Below are 24,782 nucleotides of genomic sequence, written 5' to 3'. Positions count from 1 at the left end.
ATCCTCTTTTTTCTGTTTAAGCATTAGTTTGACAGTATACTTAACTGTGACATACATAGTAGAGTCCCAGAAGAAAGAACTGACTACTAACGAATTGAAACAAGTACCCTTCAGGGGACTGTGGATATAACCTGACTCCTTCAGTGACAAAAATCAAGGTGAGAACAACCCAAAATCCCAAAATAAGGATTACTAAATTAAAATAGGCTCTATCATACCCTATCGCTACCACCACATAAAGGACTAAGACTGTAATAGTAAGGATTTCTAGGCCGGGCGCGGTGGCTCACGCTTGTAATCCCAGCATTTTGGGAGGCCGAGGCGGGCGGATCACGAGGTCAGGAGATCGAGACCACGGTGAAACCCCATCTCTACAAAAAATACAAAAAAATTAGCCGGGCGTGGTGGCGGGCGCCTGTAGTCCCAGCCACTCGGAGAGGCTGAGGCAGGAGAATGGCATGAACACGGGAGGCGGAGCTTGCCGTGAGCCGAGATTGCGCCACTGCACTCCAGCCTGGGCGACAGAGCAAGACTCCGTCTCAAAAAAAAAAAAAATAGTAAGGACTTCTAAGCCAATTTCCTGATGTTCCAAAAAACATGCTAATCTTTCTGATCTAATTCCTACTTCACAAAAACGAAAATTGAGAAAGAGAATTTATGGATTCCAGGAAGAGGTTCCACTAGTGGAATATAAGTTATAGGGCTAACCAAAACAAAGCATAAAATAAAAATCAACACATTCCTAAGTAACTACTCACACATATTTCATTTCTGTGGGTACGTAGAAGGAATCAAAATAAGTCAGAAGACAGCAATTTAAATAAGATTTATTTTTTTAAAGGTGGTTATTTTTATTTTTTGCAATGCCACGGTTATAGGAGTGTATGAAGAGGTAACATGTCTCCTTTTCCTTAACCATGTTTTTTTTTTTTTTAACCTTCTGCACAAAGGTAAAAGTTTTTGTTAATCTCATAGTTAATGGTATAAAACAGAGATTGGCAAACTTTTCCTCCAACAGACCAGGTAGTAAATATTTTAGGTTTTACAGACCACATATTTTTTTCTTTTATAACTCTTTAAAAATGTAAAAATCATTTTTAGTTTGTACCATACAAAAACAGACTGGGCCAAATTCGGCCCGTGGGCAGGAGTTTGCCAACCCCTGGTATAAAATATCTACTTTGTCTTGTCAGAGAAATTGCTGTCCTTAGGCTTCTAGACAATCTGCTGCCTGAAGTCAAGTGGAGAAGGGCCTTATTTACAATTTAATGTGGTTTGTGACAGAAGTAGAAATGGAGAGCTTTTGCTCACTTTTGACTCTCCCAGTTTTTCCATTCACTCATTCATTCAATAAATTTATTGAGCACCTACTATGTACACTCTTAAATATCTTGGTGTTAGCAGAAATTTCCAGTGTTTCTTCCTTAAAAGGGTGATTTCTCCAGTTTCTCTAAACCAGGAATTATTTCTTAATACTCATGTTTTATGGAAAAATCAGGATTAAAATCTCTACCAGCACTCAAGAAGATACATGATTATACAAAATGAATCTAGCCAACAATGATATTCTTGCACCCAATAGTGACACAGCCTAGATGAGGAAAAATATGTAACTATCTCTATTTTAAAAGATACCTCTTTTCCTCCCATAGGCTGAAACTTTCAAAAAAAATAAAAAATCAGATCTAGAACATCCCCCAAATAATTTCTTCCCATTTTCCTAGTTTTGGTGCCATGTTAACATAAAATCTGGATCCAGGTAGGGCTCTTCATTAGCTTTCTATTTCAGCCATAAAACAATACTACACTTACAGCTGAATACTGCCTCCAAAGCAATGTGCATGCCCACATTTTATCTCAGGGAGGGATTGATTGTTTCTGCTCCTTCAGAATGAAAACTGTTAGCTTTCTGAATCCTCCTGCTATTTATCCAAGGTGAGGGAAGACTTTTTAGAGTGGCCAAAAGGAGTACAGAACTTCAGTATTAAAATATAAAGGTGGCCCCCATTCCAGATCTTTGGTACAGTCACCAGCTATAATAATCTGATTTCCCACCCCACCAAAACATAGCACATTTTGTAATTAGAAGTGATTGTGATTTTCCTTTTGACCATGTAAACAATAGGGGAAATGCCTTGGGAAACTACTTTGCAATGCACTCTCTTTTCTCGTAAATACACAACCAGTTCTCCCTTTGATAAGTTCATGGGGGGAAAGAATAGAGTAGGCGAAGGTTATCGCTTTCGCTCCCCTCTCTGTGTCCTTTTCTTTTCCTTTTCCTTGCGCTCCTGCTTGGCTAGTTTGTCTCTCTCCCTCTGCAGCTTGTCCTGTTCCTTCTTCCTTTGGGACTCATCCCGAAGTGAGTCTCGCTCCAGTTTTCGGGCATTAAGGACATCTTCCACATTGGTGTTTCGGAACAGAACTACAGGTGAGTTAAGGGATTAGGGTACAGGTCACACAGATCACAACTACTGCTGTCTTTCCTCATTCTATTTATCCTCTCTCCACCTGCTGAGTCCTGAATGGTCTTTACCTACTCCTAGTTTTTTTAAAAAAAACCCTTATGTTTATCCTTGGTCTAACAGAGAAATCCTAAAGCTATATTACAAAAGTTTTAAAATGTCCTTTGGAATAAAACTCTTATTCAGATTTATCTAAATCTGCATTTTAAAATATTTTACCGAAGAAACAAAAAAATAAGAAAAGAAAATATTTCATCAAAATGAAATTTCATTCTAGAATAAGTACTTATTCAATGGCAGAATATTGGAGAATCTAGGCTAGTTTTGGTGAACAGAGTAGTAATGTAACTGGCTAAATGTTTATGTACTTGGCTCTGTTAAAATGCCTTAAAAGAGTTAAATAAGATGTTTAACCTTATTAAACATTATCAATTGGCTTTTGTTCCTAGATTACTAAAGCTGAAGTGAAAACCACATTCTAATAACCATAAACACTAAATTTATAAGAGATAGAAAATGGGTTTAGGCTGGGCGCAGTGGCTCAAGCCTGTAATCCCAGCACTTGGGAGACTGAGGCGGGTAGATCATGAGGTCAGGAGATCGAGACCATCCTGGCTAACAGGTGAAACCCCGTCTCTACTAAAAATACAAAACATTAGCCGGGCATGATGGCACACACCTGTAGTCCCAGCTACTCGGGAGGCTAAGACAGGAGAATCACTTTAACCCAGGAGGCAGAGGCTGCAGTGAGCCGAGATCGCACCACTGCACTCCAGCCTGGGCGACACAGCGAGACTCTGTCTCAAAAAAAAAGAAAAAGGAAAAGTGTTTGGTGTTTGTATTCTCTGACAAATTATAAGGTTTTTGAGGAAAAAGAAAAAATTTCAACATTATTTTATTATTTTTTGAGACACAGTCTCACTGTCATATCCCAGGCCAGAGTGCAGTGGCAAGATCTCGGCTCACTGCAGCCTTGACTTACTGGGCTCAGGTGATTCTCCCACCTTGGCCTCCTGAGTATCTGGGACTATGACTATAGGCACATGCCACCACACCTGGCTAGTGTTTTGTATTTTTTTTAGTAGAGACAGGGTTTTGCCATGTTGCCCAGGCTGGTCTCAAACTCCTGGGCTCAAAAGATCCACCCGTCTCGGCTACCTAAAGTGCCAGGACTACAGGTGTAAGCCATCATGCCTGACCTCAATATTATTTTAATTTTCTCCATAATGCTGGGCAACTCAGAGCTACATACAGGGAGTATAGATTTTTATTTTTCCCTTAGAAATCCTTCCTTCAAACTAATCCATTTACAGTACTTGTTAATTTGTTTTCTCTGGGGAAAGTTCTTGCTAAACTGACTATCTAGGGCTGTCCTAGGAATAGGGCTCCCAATGTTAGCATGACATGAGTTCCTGAAGGTAAAGGGGAGCCGCCAGCAATGACAGCAAAATAAAAACTGATCTCAAGAGGACTCTATGGAGAAACGCATGGGGAGGGACCCAGAAGGATACGTTTGTCAGAACCAATGTTCATTGTGGTAGCACCTGAATCATCCTTCTCATCTGCTTCAGTAAGTGATGTTAAGGAAAGTCAGATGGAAAACAACATCCCAACCTAACATTAGAAAACATTCAATAGACTGGTAAGTAGGAAAAGCACACTGAATGGAGGGAGCACATTCTCAGGGATATGGCGATAAACCCAGGAGATTCATCTTTGGAAACCTCAACTTAGGAAAGATTGATATATCTTCTGTAAGATCCTTTTCTTGGGAGGCTGAAAAGAAACTTAAGTCGGTCTGGGTGGATTGCCACATTACCTGGAAGCCAGATGACCTTTAAACAGTGGTTCTCAAAGTGTGGTTCACAAAACCCTCAGGAATGTATTAGAAATACACATTCTTGGGACCTATGCCAAACCTACTAAATTGCGGGTGAAGCCCAGCAATCTGTGTTTTAACAAGTCCTCCAGGAGAACCACTGCTTTAAAAGTTCTTTTCTAGCTCAAGATGAGAAATTATGTCACCGGAACCATAGCTCTGCCAACCCTGGCAAGAAAACTCGTAAGAAAAAATTAGAAGAGAGGCCAGGCGCAGTGGCTCACGCTTGTAATCCCAGCGCTTTGGGAGGGCGAGGCAGGCAGATCATGAGGTCAGGAGATCGAGACCAGCCTGGCTAACATGGTGAAACCCTGTCTCTACTAAAAATACGAAAAATTAGCTGGGCGTGGTGGCACGTGCCTGTAGTCCCAGCTACTCGGGAGGCTGAGGCAGGAGAATGGCTTGAACCCGGGAGGCAGAGGTTGCAGTGAGCCGAGATTGTGCCACTGCACTCCAGCCTGGATGACAGAGCGAGACTCTGTCTCAAAAAAAAAAAAAAAAAAAAAAAAGAGAGAGAGACAGAAACTGGCTCCAAAGAGCCCAAGAATTCTTTCCTAAACTAGTGATTAGACAGCTGACATTTCTGGTTTGATGTCCACTGCATAATATGCCACATACTTCATTCAAGTAGGCTCAGTAAGCAAAGCATTTCCTAAATAAGTATGAAATTCACAGGCAACTAAACCTGCCCCTACTGGCAATACTTTCTTTTTGCACAGTTCCCACTCAAATTCCAGATTTATTCTGGTATTGCTTTGGGGGTTCAGCCTTACTTTTAACTACCTGGTCACATAAGAAAGAAAAGATTCAAACTGCTCTAAATTTAGAGAATCTTTCACCCAAAAATACCCAGGTTCTAGTCCTGGTTTTGCCACTAATCTTCTGAATGCCTCTGATCACCCATTCCTCTGTTGGTGTCTCAGTTTCCTTATTAACTGGGAAAGAACATAAAGATGGATTATACTTTATACTACACTGTATAGAAAAGTATTATACAAATATAAAGAATTACAGCTATATTGTGTTTTCTGAAAGCATAATATAAATGGACTATTAAGATATTATTTGTTTTACACCAAAGTTTTCAGGTATATACTGATTATGTGTTGAAAAATGTAAGTCCAGTATCAACTAATCCAATATCACTCCACATATCCACAAAGGGCCATAGATTACTGCCATTTTAGAGGGGAAAATTAAGCTATAGAGGGGGATTAGCAACTTGCCAAAGGTCACTGTAAACCCACAAATATGTCTGGCTTGAGCTTTAGGGAATAGTGCCGAGACTCCAGAAAGGATATTCCTCTTCATCTGTCACATCAGCATACTGGGCCAGGAGGGCAGCTTTTCTCTGCTTCTCCTCTTCTGACACCATCCTTGGCTTTACTACAATTTGTGCCTGCTTCTCAATTAGGGTGGCAATGGCCTGTACTTCATCTGGGAGGTGGTGGAAGGAAGAACAAGGTTGTATGAGACAGAACAAGCTCATTGAACCACTAGTCCACACAGGCAGCACTTGTACTAAAGACATTGGCATCTGCTGCCTCCTTAGAGCCCGGCAGTTCAAAGGACATGGCTCGGGGGCCATTGAGAAAGGAAAGGAAAGGCCATGAAGGCTAAGCTTTTATCCATCTTCAATCAGAGCAGCCCTGATTTTACTTGTTTTACATACTGAAGTTCTGCTGCCTTAAAAAAAAAAAAAAAAGGTTGAAAAGCACTGCATTAGAACCACAGAAAACTAAGCCTCTAAACACTCAACTTCCTCCCCGTGGCATCCCAAAAACCTAAGCAGGAATCTAAAATCAACTTAAGCTGGTACTGTTTATGTTTCTGATTATGCCAGGGGGAATTCTTAGATTAAGAATATTTTGCCATACTATAAAATAAAATAAACTAGTAAGTTCTCCAGTCTCAAGAAAAGGAAACAATGGTGTAAAATAGTAGTTCTCACACTTGGTTGCACATTAGAATCACCTACAGGAGCTTTTAAAAAGTACAAATGCCTGGGCCCCAACCCAGGTACATTAAGTGATTCTAATATACAGCCAAAACTGAGAACCAACAGTGTATAGAGTTCAGAATCTTTCCAAATTTGGCTTTTATGATTTGAGTTTTCTGTAGCTAATTTACCATCCTAGTGGTAGGTATATTCGCCCATTTCTCTTCCATTTTAAAGGGTAAAGTGTTTAGCTGAATAAAACCAAACACCAACCATAATTTGTATTATGAAATGACAACATGAGGCAGGGTGCAGTAGCTCACGCCTGTAATCCCAGCACTTTGGGAGGCTGAGGTGGGCAGATAACATGAGGTCAGGAGTTCGAGACCAGCCTGGTCAACATGGTGAAACCCCCATCTCTACTAAAAACACAAAAATTAGCCAGGCATGGTGGCATGAGCCTGTAGTCCCAGCTACTCATGAGGCTGAGGCACAAGAATCGCTTCAACCTGGGAGGCAGCAGTTACAGTGAGCCAAGATTACGCTACTGCACTCCAGCCTGGGTGACACAGCAAGACTCTGTCTCAAAAAAAAAAGACAACATGAAAAAAGTAGGAAGTGGTAAAAATATAGTTGACTCCATACCTGCAATGCAAATCTGCAAGAAGCAGTGGAAAGACGATGAAAAAGAAAAAGTAAAAAAACCACAATGAAGAAAACTGTGGTCAGTCGAAATGGAAAAATGCAAAAAAAGAAAAGGAAGCCAATGTTCGGTAAAAAGTTAACACAGGCTGTTGGGTGTTTGCCAGTGTGCACTATCTTCGGGAAAATGAGCATCCAAGGGGAAAATGAAAAGATCTCTTCCTAACAGCTATACAGTCAAGGCTGCCGGAAAAGGCTCAGGAGGTTAAACATAGAAACTCTGACTCTACCTTCTTTTTTCACTTTGGTGACAACATTCTGAGTTTCTGACCATCGTTCCACAATCTCCTTGCAGATATTAAGGAGGGAATCTTCTTCCTAGTTGGAAAAGCAGACCAATTAATTTCCCGAGGGAGCCCTCAAAAACAATAGCAACCTCAAAAAAGCCTATGAAGAAAGCATAGCTCTCCATGCTGTGAAATTATGGAAGGGTCTGGGAGCCACAATAGAGTATGTTTCTTTTCTGAGGCTCTGGACACAGAATTAATCCTGCTTGTGTGTCCCAGAACCCACACCTCCTACATCAAGAACAGCCACTCCATCCTGATAAGCTCCAAGGGAAGATTCATACCAACTCAGGGCAGCCTTCCTCATTCTCTCTTAAAATATTTTATTTATTTTATTTTTAATTGACAAATAATAACGTATATATTATATATATATGTAGGGTACCCTGTGATGTCTCAATATATGTTCACATTGTAGAATAATTAAATCAAGCTAATTAACAAATCTATCACCTCACATACTTCTCATTTTTTTTGGTGATGAAAACATTTAAGGCTGGGTGCAGTGGCTTACGCCTGTAATCCCAGCACTTTGGGAGGCTGAGGAGGGTGGATCGCTTGAAGCTGGGAGTTCGAGACCAGCCTGGCCAACGTGCTGAAACCCCATCTCTACTAAAAATACAAAAATTAGCCGGGTGTGGTGGCACACGCCTGTAATCACAGTACTCGGGAGACTGAGGCACAAGAATAACTTGAACCCAGGAGGCAGAGGTTGCAGTGAGCCGGGATCGCGCCACTGCACTCCAGCCTGGGAGACGGGAGAGAAATTGTCTCAAAAAAAAAAAAAGAAAGAAAGAAAACATTTAAAATGTACTCTTTTAGTAATTTTGAAGTATACAATGCATTATTATTTATTTATTATTATTACTTTTTAGAGACAGGGTCTCACTCTGTTACCCAGGCTGGAGTGCAGTGGTGCAATCACAGCTCACTGTAACCTCAAACTCCTGGGCTCAAGCAATCCTCCTGCCTCAGCCTCTCGAGTAGCTAGGACTGTAAGCATGTACTACCACACCTGGCTAATTGAGTGTTTGTTTGTTGTTTTTTTTAAAAGATGGGGTCTCACTGTCTTACCCAGGCTGGTCTCCAACTCCTGACCTCAAGCAATCCTCCCATCTTGGCCCCCCAAAGTGTTGGGATTACAGGCCTGGGCCACCACATCCAGCCGATTATTACTTATTATAGTCACCATTCTATGCAACAGATCACTAAAGTATATTCCTTCTGTCTAACTGCAATTTTGTACCCTTTGATCAACAATCTTCCCTTTTCCCATCCACCTCCCCCAATTCTTTTGGAGCAAAAACCTGTTCCCTAAGTCAAAACTCCTCTGTGGAATATTCCTTGGCTGATGTATACAATTCAGAACATTCCCTAAGGTTATCAACTTTCATGCTAGATCATATCCATTAGCTTGATGACACATAATAAAGAGGAGATACATGAGGAAATGGTCTCGTCCAACCATTCCGCTGTCCATTTTAGAGAAGCATACATATTCTGCGTACTAACCAATCTCCCTCCTCAGCATGATATAACAAAAATCTTGTCTTTAGTGTTAGAGATACTTAAGTTCAAATCCTGGATCTGTGAGGAAGTTTCTTAACTTTCTGATCTTCACATCCTCCTAGGATTTTACTGAGGATAAATGAAAATGTATATAAATGCCTAACCTACTTGTCAAAGAACAGGCATCTAATAAACATGAGCACTTCCCTCCATCTTCATTACGTCTGCATTCCCCACCTTCACGTTCTACCTCTCAGGGCAAGCTGTCAGCATTCACATTTATTAAGCATTTACCATGTGCCAGGCACTGCTCTAAAAGCTTTACGTGAGAACTCTCAATTCTTAAAATAATGCCATTAAGTACTATTTTACTCTCAATTTACAGAAGAGGAAATCAAAGCACAGAGGTCAATTACCTTGCCCAAGGTCTTACAAGTAATAATGGATTAAATACAATTTGAATCCCAGCAGTTTGGCTTAGAGCCCATGTTCTTTTTTTTTTTGAGACGGAGTCTCGCTCTGTCACCCAGGCTGGAGTGCAGTGGTGTGATCTCGGCTCAATGCAAGCTCTGCCTCCTGGGTTCACGCCATTATCCTGCCTCAGCCCCCCGAGCAGCTGGGACTACAGGCGCCCCCCACCACGCACAGCTAATTTTTTGTATTTTTAGTAGAGATGGGGTTTCACCATGTTAGCCAGGATGGTTTCCATCTCCTGACCCCGTGATCCGCCTGCCTTGGCCTCCCAAAGTGCTGGGATTACAGGCGTGAGCCACTGCGCCCAGCCGAGCCCATGTTCTTAACCATTATATATACCATCTCCCAAAGAAAAGTGGAGAGTCAGAACACAGACTTATTATGTATACCCTTATTTTGTACCCAAAAAAGGATTTCTTCCTCTACCTTGCATCCTTTTAGCATATATGCTAGACACACAGAACTTCCTTGGTTCAGAGTTTCAACAGTTCATGGGTTTCCCCCAACCCCCACCAGCAAGAAAAGCAAAGGAAGAGAAAAAGAAAAAAGGATGAGAAAGTGGTACAGCTCTTTTAAAATCCCCCACCAAAAGAAAAGGAATGGCAGGAAAAGGAGCAGCAGAGAGGCAAAAGAGAACGGGAACTCTTAGAGGACAAAGTGGTTTATTTCCTCAGTCTCCTCATCCAAATCAAAGTAGTTCAATCATCCATTCATTTATTTATACAGAAGGTGCCTGCTATGTTCAAGGCACTAAGAGGAAAGTTTATCCTACTTACAATGCTCCTTTTTCCCTAGCACTTATCACTTTGTAACATACTATATAATTTACTAGTGATGCTTTTCTGTGCTAGAATGTAACCTCATGAGGGCAGGAATTGCTAAGTGTTTTATTCTTTGAAGTGCCCCAAGCACTTAGGGTAGTGCCTGGCATACGGTAATCCATCAATAAAAATTTGATAAATCAATCAACCAATGCAAATACTATTGAAGAGAAGGATGATAGAAAGCTTTTGTTTACTGTTATTTGCTCCTAACTATATGCCACTGTTCTTGAATTTTACCTCAGATTATTGCTAACAAACTTCTTAATTCCTCATATTAAATCCTAGCCCAAGTCAGGCACAGAGGCTCACATCTGCAATCTCAGCACTTTGGGAGGCCAAGGCAGGAGGATGTTTTGAGCCCAGGAGCATAAGACCACCCTAAGCAACATGGCAAAACCCTGTCTCTACAAAAAAAAATTTTTTTTTAAATTAGCCAGGCATGGCTGGGCGTGGTGGCTCACGCCTATAGTCCCAGCACTTTGAGAGACTGAGATGGGTGGATCACTTGAGGTCAGGAGTTTGAGACCAGCCTGGTCAACACGGTGGAACCCCATCTCTACTAAAAATATAAAAATTAGCCAGGCATGGTGGCATATGCTTGTAATCCCAGCTACTCGGGAGGCTGAGAATCACTTGAACCCAGGAGGCAGAGGTTACAGTGAGCCGAGATCTTGCTACTGCACTCCAGCCTGGGTGATGGAGTGACACTCTGTCTCAAAAAATAAAACATAAAACATAAAAAAAAAGTTAGCCAGGCATGATACCTGATGGCAGGTGCCTGTAGTCCTAGCTACCTGGGAGGCTGATGAGAGGGGATTGCTTGAGTCCAGTCGTTCAAGGTTACAGTGAGTTATGATCACATTACTATAACAGAGCGAGACTCTCTTAAAAAAAAAAAAAAAAAAGGCAAACTAATGTCCACCTTTATCAACAGAAACAGCTCCAAATAATGACAGACTGATCAAGAAGCTGGTACCAAGAAGTATCAAAGTTATTTCAACAGCTTCATGGAGTGTTTAGAAACTTCCCAGCTGTAAATAAAAACTAACTTAAATTGCTTGCCTCCTACTCTGCCTATAATCTGTAATGTTGTGGTCCAAAAAAAGAATTGATTCCACTGTCTTGTATTTCCAGTGAACTTCCGAGCTTCCTCACAAGCTGTATTAAAAGTTTTCCCATTTATAAGCCAATCTTGCCAGAAGAGGCTCTGGAACTCAAATGGATTACTGCCAGAAGAATCTGGGACAGCTGCACTGGTGTTATATTTCAACCATGTACCCAATCTATGAACTGCTTCCGCCAAATGTGAGTGATTTTTTCCTAGCACTTGTTTCCGCCTTCACAAAACACTTTTGGATTTGAAAATGTTTTCTGCCTTCTACCCTTTTAAAAAAATGAGGTATGAATATGTATATTTATATCTATATATATTTATAGTAATTTTTTTTTCTTTGAGACAGGGTCACTCTGTCACCCAAGCTGGAGTGCAGTGGCACAATCACGGCTCACTGCAGCCACAACCTCCTAGGCTCAAGTGATCCTCCCACTTCAGACTCCTGAGTAGCTGGGACTACAGGTATGAACCACCATACCCGGCTAATTTTTTTTAATTTTTTTTATAGAGACAGGGTCTTGCTATGTTGCCCAGTCTGGTCTGGAACTCTTGGCCTCAAGCAATCCTCCCGCCTCAGCCTCCCAAAGTGGTGAGATTACAAGCATGAGCCACTGTGCCCCACCTCATAGTACATTTTGATTCTCTCTATTACTAGCCTTTCAAAATTGGTTTTGAGAATAACAAAGAACCCATTTTCCTAACCTGTTCATTGTAATAAATGCCAGAAGATAAAGCCTCTGATGGACAGACAGGTGGCTCTCACAGTAGCAGTCAGGTATCCAGGATCTCCTCTAATCCATGAATGCAGAGACAACTCTAGCTTCTACAGCATTTAGTGATGATTCAAGTAAATTTTATTTTTAAGCTTGTATTTAAAATGAAACAATTTGTTAGACAGCCACAGGTAGCACCTACAACCAATTCAATCTGTAATAACCAGTCTAATAAGTTGTGTATGTTGGAGGTGTGGGAAGTGAAGATGAAGGCAGCAGAAATTATCAGGTTGAAAAAGTGGACATCTGGGTGGCTTACTATGTAAACTTAGCTTAAAGTACACATTTCTGAATACCTTGCTTCTAATAGGCTAAGGACTAAGTTTATCTCTCTTCGTTAAAGCTCTGATCTCTCTCATACCCTCCTTCCCACCACCAATGATTACTGTAAATACTGTAATGGATCAAGCACGACGTTTGCTTCAGTTCTTCATGGGCATGAAAAGACTTCTACCACCAGCTTACCTTTAAGGACTCCTACATCCAAATAAGAATCAAAAGGGAACTTCCTGCAGGCTTCTGTCATGGGACAGCCCTGGGAACTGCCTTGTAATAGGCACAGACCTCCCGAGAGCATTTTAATACCCCCAGTGAACACTGTAAACGGATGGAAATGGAATTGGTCGTCAGATATTTGTGATAACATTCCCATTCTGACATTTCAATGCCTTCGGAAGAACGCTCCTCGGCTCTCTCACAAGCATCGGAGAGGGCCTTGTCCCCAAGAATACCAGAAAGCCCTTCCTCTCTGTGTACCTGCAGCTTTCAGGCTTCCCACACCTGGTTGGGGAGCAACCTCCTTCCCCCGCCGCCCAGATATCAGAGGAGTATACCTCTCCCAGGTGAGACCACTGAGCCTCTGGGATACCCGGTAGGGGACGGAGGGTGCAAAGTATTGACAGGTCCTCAGATGCTGGCCAGAGGCTGAACAAATGTGTCCAGGCTACTTACCAGGAAAGCAGAGAGGATGCCCTGCAGGGCGTCCAGCTTCTCTTCTTCCTCCTCCTCCTGCAGGACACCCAAGATGTAGGCTCCATAAACGGCTCGGTCCACTCCCAGTGCCTCCAACCGTCCGTCCAGCCAGGAGCCAAAGCCGCCGCCTCCGCCATCGCCTTCGCCAGGGGCTACCGCGGCCACTTCGCTGGGCGCCGCCATCTTGGGGTCAGGGTCCTGCAAGCCCCTAGGGCGCCTACCGCAGTGCCTGACGGGCCGCGCTGCAGGTCCACCGCGCATGCCTGAAGAGGGAGCCCAGGCCCGTTAAGTGCAGAGAGCGCAGCCCTGTCGGCCGGCTTGGGAGTTTTGTGCTTTCCAGATGAAGCGTGTCTTCGCATACGTGCGGTCGCGTGATCTCACAAGATGCTTAGCATGTGAGTATTCTTAACAGACTCATTCTACAGTTCGGGAAGTTAAGAGAGGTGCAGTAATTTGGCCAAAGTCACGCGGCTAATAACTACCCAGGACTGGAGCTCAGCGTGGATTCCATCGCTTCCTCCACCCGACTGAGCTGCCTTGCCCGCGCGCTCGGGGGATGCTGGCTGCCCACTCCCACACAGCTGTCTGGCAGGAACCTCCTGACCGCCCGGAATACCCTCGTCGCTACCGACGGCTACCACCTTCACCTGTACAAACCCTTCCCTGTCAAAGTAAAGGTTGCAGAAAACCTTCCCTGATTCCATGGTAGGCACTCAGTAAATAAACAGGCAACCTCAAGTCATTTCTTCCACTCACTCATTGATTCAACGCGTGCACGGGACTATTCTTTGAGGAGCCTACCCCACCCTCTGCCAGGCACTGTGCCAAGAGCTTTTCATGCATTATCTCTTGTAATCCCCCCTACAGCCCTGTGGGGAGATGCTTTTATTGTCCACATTTTAAAGATAAGGAGACAGGCCGGACGCCATGGCTCACGCCTGTAATCCCAACAGTTTGGGAGGCCGAGGCAGGTGGATCACCTGAGGTCAGGAGTTCGAGACCAGCCTGGCCAACATGGTGAAACCCCGTCTCTAGTAAAAATACAAAAATAATGCCAGACACGGTGGTTCACTCCCGTAATCCCAGCACTTTGGAAGGCCAAGGTGGGCAGCTCGCCTGAGGTCGGGAGTTCGAGACTAGCCTGACCAAAATGGAGAAACCCCGTCTCTACTAAAAATACAAAATTAGCCGGGCGTGGTGGGACATGCCTGTAATCCCAGCTACTTGGGAGGCTGAGGCAGGAGAATCGCTTGAACCCAGGAGGTGGAGGTTGCGGTGAGCAGAGATCGTGCCATTGCACTCCAGCCTGGTCAACAAGAGCGAAATTCCGTTTCAAAACAAACAACAACAACAACAACAAAAGCCAGGTGTGGTGGTGCGGGCCTGTAATCCCAGCTACTCAGAATCGCTTCAACCCTGAAGGCGGAGGTTGCAGTGAGCCAAGATCGCGCCACTGCACTCCAGCCTGAGCGACAGTGAGACTCCATCTCAAAAAAAAAAAAAAGAAAACACTAAAGATAAGGAGACAGATATGGAGAGAGTCACACAACTAGAGGGCGCCTAACCAGTGGCAAGAACTCTTCTTTGGCAGAGTTATGAGAGCCTCAGCTGACGTCAAAACACCTGGCTCTGGGCTAGAATGAATTACCCGAGAATTTGGTTGGCTTTAGCTGAAGTGCAGAGGAAGCTGGCAAGGTCCTGGCTAACTCCCTCCTCAAATATGTACTGAGTACCTTCAGTATGGCATTGTTGCTGGCACTGAAAACACAAAAATGAATGTCACAAAATATATGTCCTCAGAGGTTTTTAATCCATTAGGAACAGACATGTTTAAACAAATGATGACAATATAGTGATATAAATGTTTTAGTGGAGCTTTATCTAGCGGAGGTTGCAGTAGGATGCCTAGAAGATTGAGTTAACTTTACCTGTTGGAGTGCAGTTGGAAGCTGGTGGGGAGAGGGTCATAGGAAATCCAGGAAGGCTTCCCAGTGGAGATGATGCTTGAACTTCCTTGAAGAATGGTAGGAGTTCTTTACGCAAAGGGACTGGAGGGAAAAAGGGGGTAGATCCAGATGCAGGGGAACTATGAATTCAAAGGCTTGCTAGGGGGCCTCCAGAGTCATGTATGGCTTGAGCTACAGGGTTCAAATAGAAGATATTCAGGGGGTAACAACAAAAAAAGAAGGAAAGGAGTTTGTATACCTTGCAGAGGTCCTCTTATTGCAGAGGTCTACCCTTAGTGGCATTGGGATTATGTAAATGAATGGACACTAAATGAATGGCACAGATACGAATGTAAGAAATATGGCGGAGTGTGAATTTTAGTTGCGTGGCTTCTGTGTGCTCACTGAGTGAGATAGAATGTGACACTAACAGAGTCAGAGGCCAGAGTCAGCCTCCAAAGGCTTGCCTCTTTTTCAACTCCTCAGGTACTCTTTCTAATCTAGTAGCTGTCTTGCAGGTGGGGCTCGTGAGTTCACAGACCTGGGTGCCATCGTGGCTCAAGGATCATAGCTGGTCAGTGCAGAGCCCCCAAACCAGAAAAACATCACAAAATTTTGTTTTTTAGAAATACAGCCTCACAAGAAGTTTCAAAAATAGTACATAGAGTCCTGCACACCTTCACCCAGTTTCCCCCAATAGTAACATCAAACATAAAGACAATATAATAGTAAATCAGGAAATTGATATAGGTATAATGCAATAAGGTTTTTTTGGTTTTTGTTTTGAGGCGGAGTCTCACGGTTGTCGCCCAGACCGGAGCACAGTGGTATAATCTCGGCTCACTACAACCTCTGTCTCCTGGGTTCAAGCAATTCTCCTGCCTCAGCCTTCCGTGTAGCTGGGATTACAGGCACCCAGCACCACACCCGGCTAATATTTTTCCTATTTTTAGTAGAGATGGGGTTTTGCCATGTTGGCCAAGCTGGTCTCAAACTGCTGACCTCAGGTGATGCACCTGCTTCGGCATCCCAAAGTGCTGGGATTTCAGGCATGAGCCACCCCGCCCGGCCATAATGCAATAAGGTTTTTTGAAAGCATCAGCAAGCTTCTCAAAAACTGAATGAAGGTTCTCCAGACCCTAAATTTTAAGAATATCCTCAATGGCTATTTTACTACAAAAGTAATAATAGCTCATGCTTTAAAAAATATTATATAAGGCCGAGCGCGGTGGCTCACGCCTGTAATCCCAGCACTTTGGGAGGCCAAGGCGGGTAGATCAACTGAGGTCAGGAGTTTGAGACCAGCCTGGCCAACTGGTGAAACCCCATCTCTACTAAAAAAACACAAAAAAATGGCCGGGTGCGGTGGCTCACACCTGTAATCCCAGCACTTTGGGAGGCCGAGGCAGACGGATCACGAGGTCAGGAGATCGAGACCATCCTGGATAATACGGTGAAACCCCGTCTCTACTAAAAATACAAAAAAAAAAAATTAGCCGGGCATAGTGGCGGGCACCTGTAGTCCCAGCTACTCGGGAGGCTGAAGCAGGAGAAAGGCGCAAACCCGGGAGGTGGAGCTTGCAGTGAGCCGAGATCACGGCACTGCACTCCAGCCTGGGAGACAGAGCAAGACTCCGTCTCAAAAAAACAAAAAACAAAAAAAATTAGCCAGCTGTGGTGGTGGGCACATGTAATCCCAGTTACTTGGGAGGCTGAGGCAGGAGAATTGCTTGAAACCAGGAGGCGGAGGTTGCAGTGAGCCGAGATTAGGCCATTGTATTCCAGCCGGGGCAACAAGGGCAAAACACTATCTCAACAAAAAAAAAAAGAAAAAATTATATAAATGAACAAGTGACAAATTGAAAGCTTACAAAAAATAAAATATGCAAATTAAGATTGCAGTGAAATACCACGTCCGCTTTTCCAATCAAAAAAGTCTGATAATATGCTGTATTGTACTGTGCTTGGGTAAAAGACATTGGAAAATGTTGGAGCAGAAAGTAAATGGATCTGATCTTGTTGGAGGACTGTTTGTTTGAAAAGACCCAGCATTTCTGCTTCTGGGAATTTGTTCGTAAGTTATTCGTTTATTTTTATCTTTACTTGTGGTAAAATATACAATTTGCCGTCTTAACTATTTTTAAGTATACAGTTTAACAGTGTTAAGTATTAATTATTTTTTAAAATGTTGGCTTAAACCGGGCGTGGTGGCTCGTGCCTGTAATCCCAGCACTAGGGAGGCCAAGGTGGGTGGATCACTGAGGTCAGGAGTTCAAGACCAGTCTAGCCAACATGGCAAAACCCTGTCTGTACTAAAAATATAAAAATTAGCCAGGTGTGGTAAGGCGTGCCTATAGTCCCAGCTACTTGGCTACTCGAGAGGCTGAGGCAGGAGAATCGTTTGAATTCGGGACACAAAGGTTGCAGTGAGTTGAGGTAATGCCACTCCCTTCCAGCCTGGGCAATAGAGTGAGACTCTGTCTCAAAAAAAGAAAAAAAATTGATTTAATATTTTGTATGATGGCCAGGCACGCTGGTTTACACCTGTAATCCCAGTACTTTGGGAGGCTGACAAGGAAGGATTGCTTGAGGCCAGGAGTTCAAGACTAACCTGGGTAACATAATGAGACCCCAGCTCTACCAAAAAAAAAAAAGCAGTGGTGTATGTCTTTTGTCCTACCTACTCAGGAGGTTGAGGCAAGAGGATCACTTGAACCCAGGAGCTCAAAGTTACAGTGAGCTATGACGATGCCACTGCATTCTAGCCTGAACAACAGAACAAAACTCTGTCTTTAAAAAATAAAACTGTACATTTGTGTAGAATGACATATTTCTAAGGATATTCATTGTAGTGAAGCTTTTTGTAGTAAAAGAATAGTCTACATTTTATGTATATGAGACTGGTTCAAAAACTCTGGTAGCCACACAAAGAAGTATTGCGCAGCTGTAAAAAAAAAATGAACAAAGAGGCCGGGTGCAGTGGCTCATGCCTGTAGTCCCAGCACTTTGGGAGGCCAAAGCAGGTGGATCACCTGAGGTCAAGAGTTCGAGACCAGCCTGGCCAACTAAAAATACAAAAATTAGCTGGGCATGGTGGCAAGCACCTGTAATCCCAGCTACTTGGGAGGCTGAGGCAGGAGAATCACTTGAATCTGGGAGGCAGAGGTTGCAGTGAGAGGAGATTGTGCCATTGCTCTCCAGCCTGGGTTACAGAGCAAGACTCCGTCTCAAAAAAAAAAAAAAAAAAAAAAAAATGAACAAAGAAGCTCTTTATGCACTGACATGTATCAAAGTTCAAGATACATTGTTTAAAAAGTACAAATCAACAATGTGTAATGCTTGCCACCATCACTATTTAAAAAGAAGGTGGAGTAGGGGAATACATGTACATATATGTCCTTGTATGTGCATAGAATATCTCTAGAAAGATACACCAGGGATATGTGAGAATGGTTGTCACTGAGGAGGAGAACTGAAGGAGACTGGTTTTGAGCTGTTATATTTATTTACTTTGTATCTTTTTTTAAAAGAAAGCAAATTTGAAGCTCTTTCTCCAACCTCATTTTCTTCCCAGTGTCCCCAGATGTAACCACTATTCCTGAATTTGGTGTTTATCTTCTTCTTGAATGTTTTTAAGCATAGTACACATTACTACATATATAATACATATTACAACATATGGATGTATCCATAATATATCACATTTGTGTTCATGCTGTACTTTTCATTCTGCAATGTGCTTTTTCACTCAAGGTTGTTTAAAATATTTACCCATGTTGGGCCGGGCGCAGTCACTCACGCCTGTAATCCTAGCACTTTGGGAGGCCGAGACGGGCGGATCAGCTGAGGTCAAGAGTTCGAGACAAGCCTCACCAACATGGTGAAACCCCATCTCTACTAAAACTACAAAAATTAACTGGGCGTGGTTGCACACGCCTGTAATCCCAGCTACTTAGGAGGCTGACGCAGGAGAATAGCTTGAACCTGGGAGGCGGAGGTTGCAGTGAGCCAAGACTGCACCACTGCACTCCAGCCTAGGTGACAGAGCAAGACCCTGTCTCAAAAAATATATACATGTATATGGCCGGGCACAGTGGCTCACACCTGTAATCCCAGCACTTTGGGAGGCCAAGGCGGGCAGATCACCTGAGGTCAGGGGTTCGGGACAAGCCTGACCAACATGGAGAAACCCCAACTCTACTAAAAATGCAAAATTAGCCAGGTGTGGTGGCACATGCCTGTAATCCCAGCTACTTGGGAGGCTGAGACAGGAGAATCGCTTGAACCTGGGAGGCGGAGGTTGTGGTTAGCTGAGATTGCGCCATTGCACTCCAGCCTGGGCAACAAAAGCGAAACTCCATCTCAAAAAAAATATATATATATATATAAAATATATATGTATAATATATATTTAATATATATAAAATATATATGTATAATATATATTTAATATATATAAAATATATATGTATAATATATATTTAATATATATAAAATATATATGTATAATATATATTTAATATATATAAATATATATAAAATATATATGTATAATATATATTTAATATATATAAAATATATGTATAATATATATTTAATATATATAAAATATATATGTATAATATATATTTAATATATATAAAAAATATATGTATAATATATATTTAATATATATAAAATATATGTTATATATATTGAATATATATATTAAATACATATTGTATATATTTAATATATATTATATATGTATAATATATATTTAATATATATGTATATAATATATATTATATATATTAAATATATATTATATAATATTATATATAATATATATTTAATATATATGTATAATATATATTTAATATATATTATATATGTATAATATGTATAATATATATGTAATATATTTAATATATATAATATATATTATATATATTTAATATATATAATATATATAATATATATGTATATATTTAACATATATAATATATATAATATATATGTATAATATATATTTAACATATATAATATATATGTATAATATATATTTAATATATATAATAGATGTATAATATATATTTAATATATATTATATATTAAATATATAATATATGTATAATATATATTTAATATATATTTTATATATATTATACCTATATTATATATACAATATATGTATAATATATATTTTATATATATTATACATATATTATATATACAATATAGGTATAATATATATTATATACAATATATGTATAATATATATTATATATAATATATGTATAATATATATTTAATATATATGTATAATATATATTTAATATATAATATATGTATAATATATATTTAATATATAATATATGTATAATATATATTTAATATATATAATATATGTATAATATATATTTAATACATATATAAAATATATATGTATAATATATATTTAATATATTATATATAATATATATTTAATATATATTATATATGTATAATATATATTTATATATATGTATCTATATAATATATATTTTATATATAATATATGTATCTATATATGATATATATTTTATATATATAATATATATTTTATATATATATTTACCCATGTTGATACATGTAGCTCTTATCCACCCATTTAAACCACTGTATAGTAGTCCGTTGCTTTAATATGCCCCAGCTGATCCATTCCTCTGCTGATGGATGGTGAGGTTAGTTCCTAGTTTTCCAGTCAGTGCATCAGTTCATATTCTTAGGTGGTCCCCTTGCCCATCATAGGAAAGTTCCTCTAGATCAGTGAGCATCAGACATTTTTGCCACATACTCTTAGGAGTAAAAATATTTTCAGCATGTACCCCTAATGCACTAATATGTAGTTATTTATGAATTATTTATGTGAACTGCTATATCAAATTAGTATGTCCATCATAAAACATACAAAAAGGGAACTACAAAAAGGAGAGAACTGTTAAGAAATGAAGTAGGCCAGGTATGATGGCTCACACCTGTAATCCCAACACTTTGGGAGGCCGAGGTGGGTGGATCACTTGATGTCAGGGGTTCAAGACCAGCATGGCCAACACGGTGAAACCAGGTATCTACTAAAAATACAAAAATTAGCCGGGCATGGTGGTGGGCATCTGTAATCCCAGCTACTCGGGAGTCTGAGGCAAAAGAATCGCTTGAACCTGGGGAGCGGAGGTTGCAGTGAGCCAAGATTGAACCACTGCACTCCAGGCCTGGGTGACACAGCAAGACTGTCTGAAAAAGAAAAAAAGAGGCTGGGTGCGGTGGCTCATGCCTGTAATCCCAGCACTTTGGGAGGCTGAGGTGGGTGGATCACGAGGTCAGGAGATCGAGACCATCCTGGCTAACATGGTGAAACCCCATCTCTACTAAAAATACAAAAAATTAGCCGGGCGCAGGGGCGGACACCTGTAGTCCCAGCTACTTGGAGGCTGAGGCAGGAGAATGGCGTGAACCCAGGAGGCAGAGCTTGCAGTGAGCCGAGATCACGGCACTGCACTCCAGCCTGGGCGACAGAGCAAGACTCCGTCTCAAAAAAAAATAAAAAAAGAAAGAAAGAAAGAAGTAGATAATATAAGTATTTATTATTTGTAGTATGCCAAAAATCCTTAGTAAAAATAATGTAGTTGAAGATGTTTCATTACCACCCACACTTCTTTATTTATTTTTATTTTTAATTGTGGTAAAATATATAATTTGGCATTTTAATCTTTTTTTTTTTTTTTTTTTGGTAGAGACAGGATTTCACCATGTTGACCAGGCTGATCTCCATCTCCTGGCCTCAAGCAATCCGTCCACCTCAGCCCCCCAAAGTGCTGGGATTACAGGCATAAGAGATTGCACCCGGACCCATCTTTTTGTTTGTTTGTTTGTTTGAGATGGAGTCTTACTCTGTCGCCCAGGCTGGAATGCAGTGGTGTGATCTCGGCTCACTGCAAGCTCTGCCTCCCAGGTTCACGCCATTCTCCTGCCTCAGCCTCCCGAGTAACTGGGACTACAGGTGCCCGCCACCGCGCCCGGCTAATTTTTTTTTTTTTGTATTTTTAGTAGAGACGGGGTTTCACCATGTTAGCCAGGATGGTCTCCATCTCCTGACCTCGTGATCCGCCCGCCTCGGCCTCCCAAAGTGCTGGGATTACAGGGGTGAGCCACCGCAACCAGCCAACCTGGACCCATCTTAACATCCAACTATATTGCAATCTGTCCACCTCGGACCCCCAAAGTACTGGGATTACAGGCATAAGGGACTGCACCCGGCCCCATCTTAACCCTTTTTAAGTTTACCATTCAGTAGTGTTAAGCATTCATTTACCTTTTTTTTTTTTTTTGAGATGGAGTTTTGCTCTTGTTTTCCAAGCTGGAGTGCAATATCGTGATCTTGGCTCACCGCAACCTCTGCCTCCCGGGTTCAAGCGATTCTCCTGCCTCAGCCTCCTGAGTAGCTGGGATTACAAGCATGCACCACCATGCCTGGCTAATTTTGTATTTTTAGTAGAGACGGGATTTCTCCATGTTTGTCAGGCTGCTGTTGAACTCCCGATCTCAGATGATCCGACTGCCTCAGCTTCCCAAAATGCTGGGATTACAGGCGTGAGCCACCACACCCGGCTGTATTCATTACTTTAAAACTTTTGGCTTAACAATGTGTATTACAGCTATTTAAGTTCTGTTCATTTCAATTCTTGGTTTTCATGACTGTCTTGACTACAGTCTTGACCCCTATGATGGACTCATAGGGGTTTATTATAGTACTCTATCTACTTTCATGAATATTTTTTATGCTCCATTTCTCTAAAATCTGCATCATTGTGCTTGACAAAACCAGTCATTTTAAAATCCCATCTACCAAGGCTTTTATTGAAATTGGACTTATTTCTATCTTCCCTGATTTTTTTTTTTATTTTTGTGAGTACCAAGTAGGTGTATATATTTCTGGGATACATGAGATGTTTTGCTACAGAATCTTCCCTGATGTTTATCAGTTGTTCTTTCCAAACTAATCAGAAGGCATTGCATTTTTTTCTTTTTTTTTCAGATGGAGTTTCACTCTTGTTGCCCAGGCTGGAGTGCAATGGCGTAATCTCAGCTCACTGTAACCTCCACCTCCTGGGTTCAAGCGATTCTCCTGCCTCAGTCTCCCAAGTAGCTGGGATTACAGGCATGTGCCACCACGCCTGGCTAATTTTGTATTTTTAATAAAGACGAGGTTTCTCCGTGTTGGTCAGGCTGGTCTCAAACTGCTAACCTCAGGTGATCCGCCCACCTCGGCCTCCCAAAGTTCTGGAATTACAGGTGGGAGCCATCATGCCTGGCCTATTTTCTTTTCTTTTGAGAAAGGGTCTTGCCCTGTCACCCAGGCTGGAGTGCAGTGGCATGATCATACATCACTGCAGCATTGAACTCCTGGGCTTAAGCCATCCTCCCACCTCAGCCTTCTGAGTAGCCAGGACCATATGTGCATGCCACCATGCTCGGCTAGTTTTCTTTTCCTTTTTTTTTTTTTTTTTTTTCCTGAGACAGAGTCTCACTCTGTCACCCAGGATGGAGTGCAGTGGCGTGATCTCGGCTCACTGCACCCTCCATCTCCCAGGTTCAAGCGATTCTCCCTGCCTCAGCCTCTCAAGTAGCTGAGATTACAGGTGCCCGCCACTACGCCCAGCTGATTTTTTTTTTGTTTTTTTTAAGATGGAGTCTTGCTCTTGTTGCCCAGGCTGGAGTGTAATGGCAGGATCTTGGCTCACTGCAACCTCCACCTCCTGGATTCAAGCAATTCTCCTGCCTCAGCCTCCCAAGTAGCTGGGATTAAACATGCATGCCACCATGTTGGGCTAATTTTTGTGTTTTTAGTAGAAACAGGGTTTCACCATGTTGGCCAGGCTGGTCTGGAACTCCTGACCTCATGATCTGCCCGCCTCGGCCTCCCAAAGTGTTAGGATTAGAGGCATGAGCCACTGTGCCCGGCCTGATTTTTGTATTTTTAGTAGAGATGGGGTTTCACCATGTTGGCCAGGCTGGTCTTGAACTCCTGACCTCAGGTGATCCACCCACTTCAGCCTCCCTAAGTACTGGGATTACAGGCATGAGCCACTGTACCCAGCCTGCCAGCTAGTTTTTTTAGGTTTTTTTTTTTGTTTTTTTTTTTTTTAAGAGAGACAGAATCTCCCTGTGTTTCCCAGGCTGGTCTTGAACTCCTGGCCTCAGGAGATCCTCCCACTTTGGACTCCCAAAATGCTGGGATTACAGGTATAAGCCACCACACCCAGCATTTTTTTTTCTTCTTTTTGAGATGGAGTCTCGCTCTGTCACCCAGGTTGGAGTGCAGTGGCGAAATTTTGGCTCACTGCAACCTCCGCCTCCCAGCTTCAAGCGATTCTCCTGCCTCAGTCTCCCAAGTGGCTGGGACTACAGGCGCGTGCCACCACGCCCGGCTAAGTTTTTGTATTTTCAGTAGAGATGGGGTTTCACCGTGTTGGCCAGGATAGTCTCGATTTTCTGACCTCATAATCTGCCCATCTTGGCCTCCCAAAGTCCTAGGATTACACGCATGACCCACCGCACCCAGCCACCTTTTTAAAAAATATATATACAGAGATATGGTCTCAGTCTTTCATCCAAGCTGGAATGCAGTGGCACAATCATAGCTCACAACAGCCCAAAGTCCTGGGCTCAAGGGATCCTCCCATCTTAGCCTCCCAAGTAGGTAGGAATACAGGCACCCACCACCGGATCTGGCCAATGTTTTTTTTTGTTTGTTTGTTTTTGAGACAGGGTCTCACTCTGTTGCCCAGACTGGAGTGCAATGGGGTGATCTCGGCTCACTGCAGCATCAACCTCCTGGGCTCAAGCAATCCTCCCACCTCAGCCCATTTTTTTTTTAAGT

At 41.9% G+C, this 24,782-nt stretch overlaps 1 protein-coding gene across 1 annotated transcript; it reads right to left on the bottom strand.

Annotated features, from left to right (window-relative positions):
- Positions 1-810: 810 nt before the first annotated feature.
- CCDC43 (coiled-coil domain containing 43) lies at positions 811-13,827 on the bottom strand. The gene is made up of 5 exons (XM_003270739.4): positions 12,915-13,827; positions 7,213-7,300; positions 5,643-5,778; positions 3,974-4,032; positions 811-2,422 (listed from the first exon to the last, which is right to left on the bottom strand). Exons 1-5 carry the CDS (start codon positions 13,194-13,196, stop codon positions 2,235-2,237), a joined length of 753 nt encoding a protein of 250 aa, XP_003270787.2. The 5' UTR covers positions 13,197-13,827; the 3' UTR covers positions 811-2,234.
- Positions 13,828-24,782: the final 10,955 nt, after the last annotated feature.

The sequence above is a fragment of the Nomascus leucogenys genome, chromosome 19 (genome assembly GCF_006542625.1).
Source record: "Nomascus leucogenys isolate Asia chromosome 19, Asia_NLE_v1, whole genome shotgun sequence".
NCBI lineage: Eukaryota > Metazoa > Chordata > Mammalia > Primates > Hylobatidae > Nomascus > Nomascus leucogenys.
This window is presented reverse-complemented; position numbering and strand designations above follow the sequence as displayed.